A 10,627-nucleotide genomic window follows, 5' to 3' on the forward strand; every position below is an offset into this window, starting at 1 on the left:
GAAAAAGGAAGAACAACCCAAAACTCTTTGGGATTAGGCCCATTCTATTTTCCTAAGGAAAATGAAGCGAAAAGCAAAATCCAAGTTTCCAAATTTCAATGTCCGGTATGGAAATTACCGGAAGCTCATCAGCACCGTCGTCTTCATTTCGCAACCGTCTTCTTCGCCACAGGTTCGTCGTTTTCCCATCGATTACTTTTTCACATTCGTATTTTGAACTAATGCACTCTGCTCCTTTACTCGAGTTCTAATCTTCTATGGTTAATAATTTTTTTATTTATTTTTTATTATTGAACAATTAATTTGATTCTTTCTGTGATGAAAATCCTTATTCCATACTCTAACTTTACACAGAAGCACTTTCACTGTTTTGCTGTTATGGAATATGATTGTTACTTTACGTTGTCTTTTTGCTTAGCATTATAACTTGAGCAGAGTAGAAGAGTTCAAGTGAACAGAATGGGTAGTAAGAGTAAGAAAAAGAGAAGAAGATCTGATGATTCTTCATCAGACTCGCCATCTTCACAGTCCAGTGATGATTCAAACAGCAGCGATTCGTCGTCTTCGGAGAGACACCGGAGAGACGGTCATCGCAGCCGCCGTCGTTCACGGCGTGGACGAAGCAAGCACGACTCAGATAGTTCCTCTGACGAGAGTAGTGACAGGGGTCGCAAGAAGAAGAAGTCCTCCAGGTACATTACTGAGGAGGAAATAGCACAGTACTTGGCCAAAAAGGCTCAGAAAAAGGTTTGAAGATGCTTCTTTATCTTTGTTTGGTGTTCTTATGTTTTATTATTTGAGTTATTTGTTTTGATGTTTCCTTCTTCTTGGTTTTGTGCTCAGGCATTGAAAGTTGCCAAGAAACTGAAGACTCGTACCGTGTCAGGTTATTCGAATGATGCAAATCCATTTGGTGACTCTAATCTTAATGAGAAGTAAGTTCCTACATTCTCCGGTTCTCCCTATTCTCTTTCCTGGGTTGTGTGGTTTTGGATTTGTTGATCTAATAACTGGGCTTTTTTGTGCTGTTTACCATAAGAGATGAATTTTCCTGATACATACTTGTAACTTATTTTCGTGTGTGTACAATTGGCATTTTATTTTATATAGAGGTGATTGCTAAGGAGTTCTGTAGTTTAAATTTTGGTATAGGTGATAATATGAAAGTAAGAAACTTCTGCAGAACCAGTTAATTATTGATGGATTGTTGATTGAGGTTCTTACATGATTCTGTTTTCAATTTTAGTTAAAACCTCAATTTGTTTGATAAAATAATAATTATTTGGAAAACTTTGCGGCAATTGTATTGTCAGTCTTTCAGGAGAATGCTTGTCTGATTTACTTATACTAAATTCTGTAATTCGGTGGTGGATGGTATTTGGTACTTTGTGGCAATTTTGTAATACTAAATTCATCTTAGTGTATCTCAAATAGAATTTTTTTATAAGAGTTTCTTATGAATGGAAACATTATTTTAATATGGGTCCCGTATATATGAGTTGCTTAAAATTGAAAGAGGTCCTTAATGTGGGTCCCACAGAAAGACGCCTCTTACAAAGTCATTTCTTCTCCCCCCTCCCTCTCTCTCTCCCACATTTTGGTATTTTGAATCTTCTGGGATACTTGTTACAAGTGCTGAAGTTTCTTAGGTTTACCTGCGGGTAAATTAGAGAGTTTTCCTGTTCGAATCAAAGCTGCCCTGTCAGTTTATCATTAATTGTATTCGTTTACCATCCAAAATTATTTTAGAAATGCTATTGGTTTCTGTTGGACAACTTTCTTGTGGATGGGGAGTTGTATATAATTTGCTGTTGTTCTTAGATAACTTCGATATATCAGTTTTCTTGTTCATTTTGCCTGTCTTATTTGATTCCACTAAGCTTAGAATTTTATTGTCATTTTTAATGTTCTAGAAGCTTCACATAGCTGTTTTACCTCAAACTAATGTACTAGTAGTCGAGTGGTACCTACCTACATCTTATGGTTCTCAAATTTACTGAGTTGTAGGTTTGTTTGGCGGAAGAAGATTGAGCGTGATGTTGTTCAAGGTGTGCCTATTGATGCATTTTCAGTTAAAGCTGAAAAAATGAGACAGAGAGAACGGATGGTATGCATTTTTCTGCAAAAGATAAAATAAATATTTATTACTTTGTAGGCAATACTAAATAAGTATTTGCTGTAGCTTCTTGCTTCTTGCCTTCCAGCCTTACTAAGTTATAATGATGAAATTGTCAAACAACTGACCATTATCTCTGCCATTTATTCACTAAGTTCTTGGTAAAAATCATAATGCAGGCAGAAATTGAAAAGGTGAAAAAAAGAAGAGAAGAAAGGGCACTTGAGAAAGCACGACATGAAGAAGAAATGGTAAGTTCATTACATAATCTGTTATTAGAAAAATTATCGTTAATCTATTGGAGGGACAATTCTTTCTTAACACTTGACACTCATGTTTCTGGCTGGTGCTTGGCTGTGGTGGGTATATGCTAGTATGACATACTAAATATTTCCTATCCTGTAAGTGCATAAACTATGTCATCTTTTCCAAATTCTCTCTCACAGGCACTGTTAGCTAGAGAGCGTGCACGAGCTGAGTTCCATGACTGGGAAAAGAGAGAAGAGGAGGTATGTTCCTTGAATTCCTTTCATTTTATTGTTAATTTTTTAGTTGTGGTACTTGCAATCTGGTAATCAAGACAATTTCATATGCAGTTTCATTTTGATCAAAGCAAGGTTAGATCCGAAATTAGATTGCGTGAAGGTCGTGCCAAGCCGATTGATATCTTAACCAAGCATCTCAATGGATCCGCTGATTTGGATATAGAAATAAATGAACCATACATGGTGTTCAAGGTTAATATTTATATTTATAGCAATTCATATCTTCCCTATCCTTTAACTGATGAAGATTATAATGTAATATCCTTCAAAAACTCATTGAACCTTTTCCTTAGTATGATTAAAGATTTCCAGCTTTAAGTACCATTGTTGTTGGACAATTTACATAACAATTTGACTTATATGATTCAGGGTTTGACAGTAAAGGAAATGGAAGAGCTTCATGATGAGATCAAAATGCATCTGGACCTTGACAGGGCGACACCCACCCATGTAGAATATTGGGAGGTATCATCTTTTGTCCATTCTTTAGTTAATTGCTTTATAGTCCTTCACAGAGTACTAATTACTTAATAATTTTTAGCCTGTCTATTTTTTATACTACCATCTTCTTTTATTCACCTTAGGTATTATCGAATGTGACTGTGACTTTGAAGTATGAATCTTATCCAGTTCTGGTACAAGGATCACATTTATGATTCAATAAAAAAAAAATAGATAAGTGTAATGCAAAACAACAAAACAGCTGAAATTCAAGGTTATTAGCATCTACATGCAAAACATATGTATCTTGGAAGTCTCTCTAATTATAGAACAGCATAAAATAAAAAAATGATGGTGGAGCCAATATGCTAGTGCTAGACAAAGAATATGTTTAATATGTATTATCTTAATTTGTAAATATTTTTGTAGATTTTCCATGCAGAGTATGTTTCTTTGTTATTATTAGCTTAATGCATTTTGTTCTTGTTAGTGGTTATTTATCATTATATGATTTAGCATAATATAATTGCATTACCAATGATAAAATAATGCAGATTGACACACGTTTAACGCCTGTTAATATGCCAATCCTTCGTAGTTTAGTTTGTCACTAATTTGTGTATGTATTTTATGGTAAGGGGATAATTTTTTTCAAGTTGTTTATAAATATATGTACATAATATTTACTTTTAAATTTTAAATATAATATATCTGGTTCAATTAGTAATCTAACTACTTGAACTGATTGATTTTAAAACTACCAACTTCTGACATTTTTCTGCTTTGGGTTTTAAAATACTTTCAGAAGAATCTAACGGAAATTAAGAGGAAATTTTATGTGTATGTTCTTTGCTTTGGGATTAAAGAGGAAATATCATGTCTATGTTCTTGGATATGCTTGAATTCAATTGTCAAAGAACTTGCTATGAATTTAACTGTTTGGTAATAGCATAGGGATAATGCCCTTTAGTTATTAATTTTTTATTTCTAGAAGGGCATATGAAAACACTGCCTTCTATTATTTCTTAGTGCTAATATAAAAGGTATAACCTGTTTAGCATTGAAGTTCTTTTTGTCATAGTTGTATTGGGTGCTTTAGAATGAAGTTCTTCCACTCTCTCTCTGAACGGTGGTCGGGATTTGAGAGGTACTAAAACTTTTAGTTTTTATGTTACAAGTTTGTACTGTTGGTTTTGAGTTGTAACATGTTGGCAAAGTCTCATACAATTGGCACTTCTGGTTGCTTGCATAAAATGGAAGTGGTTTACTGAAATGTAAAACATGTTTCAGCTTGTTTATGTGTTTTGTGTAATTCCCTGTTTAAGGTAGATAACATAGTATCATTATACACATATTTTGGGTAAAATTGAGGCAGCTGGATCTTCACTTTTCTTCGTCTCTTCTAATAAATTCTTAATACACAAAAAAGTTATGAGGTTGGTGTAAATGTAATTTTAGAGGAACGGAATGGAATATTGTTCCCAACTATGTCAGGCATAGCATAGATGGGTATTTAAAATTTAGATTAAGGTTTCTTTTCTATAACAATCTGCTATGGAATGGCTTGTAGCATGGAGAATATTCAATTACACAATGAGATTGCTTTTCCCAGTTCAAATTCATTTAGGTGTGTGTAACGAGTAAAAATACAGATATGAGTAAAAATACAGATATGAGCACAGCGGGAAATGTTGGGCCTAAGGCAGAAAAACACAGGGCAATTGGAGAGGCAATAAGGCGCAGCACTCGGCCCAAAATAACCAATTCCAAGTTGACTGATTTTGTGTGGTGCAAAAGTTAGTATATGTGCACTATGAGGAGAGAGAGTGAGGGGGGAATGAAAGATTGTCTTTTCTTCTTATGTGGCTCTGAAATTCTCTGAAATTTCCTTTCTGCAAATTCTGTTTTCAGTACCTAGAATATTCCTTGTTTTCAACAAACTTTTGGTGGATATACAAGGAATTTTTTTCAATAATTGATTGTGCTTCTCTCTCGTTTCTTTACTTGTTACATTTGGTGCTTTCATTGGGAGTGCTTTCTTCCTCCTCCCCCACAGTTTATATATTTTTGTTATATGCATGCTGGTGTTTATGCCTTTCGATGCAGTGTCTTTTATGTGACTATGTATGTCTTGTTATGTTTGTGCTTTATATGTACATATAAAATTTATCCTCTGAATTGAATCCCAGATAAATTAGTTTCCTTAATCTCTTCCTCTTCTGTTTCAGTTCACTCATATGGCCATTGTGTGACTTCCTTAACATGTAATGCCATTGATCTTGACACTAAATTAATCATGTCATAATTCATGTTTTAAGTTGAAGTCTTGCTCAATATCTTCATACAGGCACTCCTTCTAGTGTGTGATTGGGAGCTCGCCGAAGCTCGAAAAAAAGATGCAATTGATCGAGCTAGGGTACGTGGTGAAGAACCTCCCCCTGAGCTGCTTGCAGAAGAAAGGGGTCTGCATTACAGTGTTGAGCCAGATGTGAAGAGGCTTTTGGAGGGGAAGACACATGCAGAACTAGAAGCTTTACAGGTGCATATATCATCAGAGATGCGTACTGGTACGGCGAAGGTGGTTGAGTATTGGGAGGCAGTTTTAAAATACCTCCACATATATAAGGCCAAGGTAACTCTCACTTTTAAGATGCATTCTTTAAAATAATGGATAAATTCACTTCATTATTAATTGTGCTATATGCAGGCTTCTTTAAAAGAAATCCATGCTAAGATGTTACGCAAACATTTGCAACACCTTGAACAACCATCGGAAGATGAAGATAAACTGGAAGACGCTCCAGTTAGAAACTCTGACGAAGACAATGAACATTACAGAAAATGTATATTAGCCTTGGATTTTTGTCATTGTTAGTTTATACGCATTCTCCACCCAAACTTTGTGTTGATATTTGCTCGATGTTTATTGTGTAGCCCAATCTGCAGATGAATCATTTTCACCTGAACCCATTAAAGTAGAAGAAGATCAAGAAGCTGAGGATCAGGCTGGCTCATTTTCACCGGAACTGTTTCATGGTGATGAAAATGAGGAAGCTATTGACCCGGAAGAGGACAGAGCTCTATTGGTAATCTTTAAACATGGTTTTCAACAATGATATTTCTCGTTTGTGTGTCAAGTGTGTAGTCTAACTCTGCAATGACGGTACGTTCACAGGAGTGGAAGCGTATGGCTGTAAAGGAAGAGCAGCATAAACGAATTCAAGAAGCAATGGCATTAAAGCCTGCTCCATCTGAAGATAATTTTGAGACGAAAGCCATGAAAGCTATGGGAGCTATGGAAGACGGGGATGCAGTGTTTGGCTCTGGTGCTGAAGTGAATCTAGATTCACAGGTAACCTGTCTTGGTTATTATCCAATTTCATTCTGTCAAATGTCATTAAATGATTGTCGCTATCTATGATTCTTCGAAATTTACATGTTTGATAGATTGTAAAATATTTAGTTCATTATACAAAGTTCTGGATTTTTACACTACTATATTAAAGGACGTGGGATTATCAACATTTAAAGTTTGATGTAATTGGTCAATGTTGGAGCAGGTTTATTGGTGGCATGACAAATACAGGCCCAGAAAACCAAAGTATTTCAACCGTGTCCACACTGGGTATGAATGGAACAAATATAACCAGACTCATTACGATCACGACAATCCACCGCCAAAGGTTGTACAAGGGTATAAATTTAACATCTTCTACCCGGATCTAGTAGACAAGACAAAAGCTCCAACTTACACTATTGAGAAAGATGGTAGCAATGGCGAGACTTGCATCATAAGATTTCATGCAGGGCCACCATATGAAGACATTGTAAGTCTACTTCTTGATGCTCTGAAGGTTTATATACATTCTCAAACAAATTACCCATTTTATGTGTCTTCCATGACAGGCTTTTCGCATTGTTAATAAAGAATGGGAATATTCTCATAAGAAAGGTTTCAAGTGCACGTTTGAACGTGGAATTCTACACGTGTACTTCAATTTCAAACGCTATCGCTACCGCAGATAATTTCAGGCTCCGGCTCCGGCTCCGGCTCCGTTCTACATGGGTTTGTTACCATTTTGAAATTTAAGGTGTATATCCGTGAATGTTAAGGTGCTGCTGGCATATAGTTTCTTTTAGGTGTTTGGAGGAATTGTACAACCAACATTGAACAAAACCCGATAATTGTTTTTTGATGATGCATTTGACTTGAAAGTTAAATGTTGAAAGAATTAGGAAACGACGATCAATCATGTTTTATGATCGGAAACAATGGAAGGGGCGAAAGGACACAACAGAAAAAGTGAAGACATACGGTTTCTTTCTTCACTGCTTTATTTTCGTTTTGATAATCACATGAACTTTACAACTCCGACCGAACAGAAATCTGAATTGAAACAATCAAATGTTTCTTAGTAACTCCAGAAACAGGTTGTTCATTAACATAATGGGAAAAGTAAAGGCCGCTGAGTAGGTGGCCATCATTTTCTTCTCTTAAAATGTCGACTAAGCACTCTGAATATCAAATCATTGTATTAACCTTCAACTATCTTTACAGGAGTCCTGCGCAACCAAAAATAATCTAAATTAACTACAGGAGACTAAAATATACAGGAATAAGGAAAAAAACATTCTGACATCGTTACTTACCCAAATGGACTTTGTTTGATAGAAAGCAGTTCAATATCCAACTGCATTCCGAAAGTAAGAAATGGTAAAATTGTATGTTGAAAAATAAAAATCACTTTTACAGGAGAACAATCGAATAAAGTTCACCTCAATCGTTGAATTAGGAGGGATTTCTTGCACTCCCTTGCTTCCATAGGCAAGTTCAGGAGGAACAATCAATAGTCGCTGCAAAAAACCATCTAAATTACACCTTCACATCAAATGGATAAAAAGGCTTTTACAGTTTGCGCACTTAATTTTATTGATTATTAATAATTTGATTTGCATTCTTAATAAAACAGAAAGCTGCTCCCATATTTTGGTCTCACCTGGCCTCCTACTCGCATGCCCTCTACACCTAAATCCAACCCTTTGAGGACTGTTCCCCTCTCTGATTGCCCTACATCAAATCCATAGGGCTGCAATAATTCAAACATGTTTTCGTCAACCTATAAGCAAGCAGAAAAAAATGCATCGTAGTAATCATCTAGACCAATCATGTAAAGGATAAATAGTTTTTGAAACTCTGAATCTCTAGAGAAATAATAGAAATGATTTGGTTCGTTTTCTCATGCCATTGCATTTGCATTTGATGCTTCTAACTGCTACACTAATCGATCTTAATAACACAATACAGAAAGAGTTGAGAAATTTTGCATAGTTACTTGGATCATACCGTTCCTCCTCCAACACCCATTCCTTGTCTACTAGTCATAAAGGTGATACCCTTCCATTTGGCCACATAGTGAATCTACAATAGGATAATCTCATTATTTCTGAATTCTTAGTAATACTTAATCAAATAAAAATCTTTTGGTAATATCAGTATATATGAATGCACATGCCAGTACCTCAGAGTTATAGAGAAAATTAAGTAGTCCTCTTCAACACAAAATCTTAAGATTACAAGTTTATGTCTCGTCTTTGTTATATATATTAACTTTCTCATTTTTATTAGACGTGGAACTTAGATTCAGAATTTGATTCCTAACTATTCACTACACAAACTATATGGTAATCCGACACATTTAGTTAATGGCTTTCAACCACACGCAGAAGCAATAATGAGTGAAACATTTTTAACTGGGTCACAACCGTACTGCAACACGAGATCCCTTTTTAGCTTCAGCTCCATTTCCAACCTTCAAATCATAGTACCTGAAGATATAACAGTTTCATAGCAGCACATCTTTAAAATGCAATCAACAAAAAGAAAAAATAGTGCAAATTACGAAATTTTAAAGATAACCAATGTAAAATCAAAGAAAAGTGACAGATTCAGTTTCTCTATGATTAAGAAAACATCAATAAATGTACTAGATGGTGGAATTCTTATTGTGATGATATTAATTTGAAGAATTTCAACACACTCTAGTCATCAGAATCTGATACTAAATGGGAAATAAGGTAGAAAGATTCACAATCAACATGTTAGCATAAACTCACTTCAAGCCATTGGGCAAGGTTGTATAATCACTTTCAGGAATTTTTGCTCCTCTTAGCTGCAGAAAACAGAAGAGTTGAAAATTCCACTTAGTACTACTCAATTATCAGAACCATCATTTTTCTTTCAAATAAACTCACAAACTAGAATAATGGAGCCACATACAGCTCTTCTACTTGTGCTAACAGCTCCAGCCACATCACATGCATAGACTCCACCAACTAACATAAGATAAAAACATCTAAGAAAATCACATGGAATGGAACATAGAAAACATCGAAAGGGAACATTCCAGGATAGTTAACTGATAACTAACAAGTTGTGAGGAGACAACTGAGTAATGCTCTCCTTCCTTCAATACTCAAAGAAGACACTGTAATTGGTTCTGCTGCAGTGTTTTTTGTGGAAGAACATGAACAGTGGCATGATAACCTAAATGAATTTTTCTTGTTAAGTCTTCTGTGTGTTCCTGTAGAGTTGAGGAAAATTCTCAGGCTAGTTTGAATTGAAAGAAGTGTATGGAGAAGCAGAGAAAGAGAAGTTACTTGTGATGCTAATGGGGCAATTGAGGATCATCATAGGATGGTGCTGATGGTGGAACAGAGAGAGTTCCATGGTGTTTGATTCTTGGTTGATACTGTGTGATCAGAATCTTGTACATTTTATTTTCCTTTTGGTATAATTAGAGAAGAAAGAGAGAGAAAAAACTCAGAGAGGATAACGTGGTTAATTCCATCCACAATTTTGAAGCATTGAAAAATCACTGGTTTCAGAATATAGAATATTAGATTCTTGATATAATTCGATATCGATGCGTCACCAACAAACCTTTCGGAAATTAAACAAATTTTGTCTCTGGAGATTTCACCTAAGAACATGGAAAATAGGAAATGAATTTAGTAGATATTTTTATTTATTTAACTTTTTTTAACCTGTTGTATATTAAGTAAATTAATTTAACTTTTATTATATCTGTCTACCCATCCGAGTATCTTGAAAATAGTAACATACTAATCATGGACTGAAATGAGCTAATTTTAATAATAATATTTAAATCAGCCAGTTGCAGTAGCTTAATTTAACTCGGTTTTTTCTGTTTTATGTAATGTGAATCATATAAATAAAAAGTATTATTTATTTTTTATTACATCAATAACAATCTACAGAGTAATTTGTCTATTAAATGGTGTTTAAGGAAGGAGACAAGTGCTTCCTTTGAAGACATTTTTGTTTTTCATGCTATAATTTTTAGTTTTAGAAAATTACTCTTTTTGTTAGTCTAATTATTATTTTATTTTTTATTAATAATTTATTTATTTGTTGTTTATTTAATTAAGGGTTAATTATGTTTTTAGTCCCTCAACTATTATCGTTTTTTGGAATTGGTCCCTCTCCCAAACGTTAAACCATTTT

General features: G+C 34.7%; 2 protein-coding genes across 3 annotated transcripts; one reads left to right on the forward strand and one right to left on the reverse strand.

Moving 5' to 3' along the window:
• Positions 1-63: 63 nt before the first annotated feature.
• Positions 64-7,352, forward strand: LOC114191589 (cactin-like). The gene is made up of 14 exons (XM_028080850.1): positions 64-172; positions 419-747; positions 844-935; positions 2,008-2,107; positions 2,296-2,367; positions 2,563-2,625; positions 2,713-2,853; positions 3,031-3,126; positions 5,450-5,734; positions 5,810-5,945; positions 6,037-6,188; positions 6,278-6,454; positions 6,663-6,929; positions 7,009-7,352. The coding sequence occupies exons 2-14, from the start codon at positions 460-462 to the stop codon at positions 7,126-7,128; spliced, it is 1,989 nt and encodes a 662-aa protein (XP_027936651.1). The 5' UTR covers positions 64-172; positions 419-459; the 3' UTR covers positions 7,129-7,352.
• On the reverse strand, positions 7,335-9,999 carry LOC114191590 (peptidyl-prolyl cis-trans isomerase FKBP16-4, chloroplastic). Of its 2 annotated transcripts, none has more exons than XM_028080851.1 (10): positions 9,760-9,999; positions 9,531-9,683; positions 9,380-9,435; positions 9,217-9,272; positions 8,871-8,928; positions 8,447-8,521; positions 8,100-8,219; positions 7,879-7,956; positions 7,753-7,793; positions 7,335-7,665 (listed from the first exon to the last, which is right to left on the reverse strand). In XM_028080851.1, the coding sequence occupies exons 1-10, from the start codon at positions 9,827-9,829 to the stop codon at positions 7,638-7,640; spliced, it is 735 nt and encodes a 244-aa protein (XP_027936652.1). In that variant the 5' UTR covers positions 9,830-9,999; the 3' UTR covers positions 7,335-7,637. The 2 variants fall into 2 exon arrangements, with proteins under 2 accessions (XP_027936652.1, XP_027936653.1); XM_028080852.1 differs by having other exon boundaries at positions 7,391-7,665; positions 8,100-8,189.
• Positions 10,000-10,627: the final 628 nt, after the last annotated feature.

The sequence above is a fragment of the Vigna unguiculata genome, chromosome 7, assembly GCF_004118075.2.
Source record: "Vigna unguiculata cultivar IT97K-499-35 chromosome 7, ASM411807v1, whole genome shotgun sequence".
Lineage (NCBI taxonomy): Eukaryota > Viridiplantae > Streptophyta > Magnoliopsida > Fabales > Fabaceae > Vigna > Vigna unguiculata.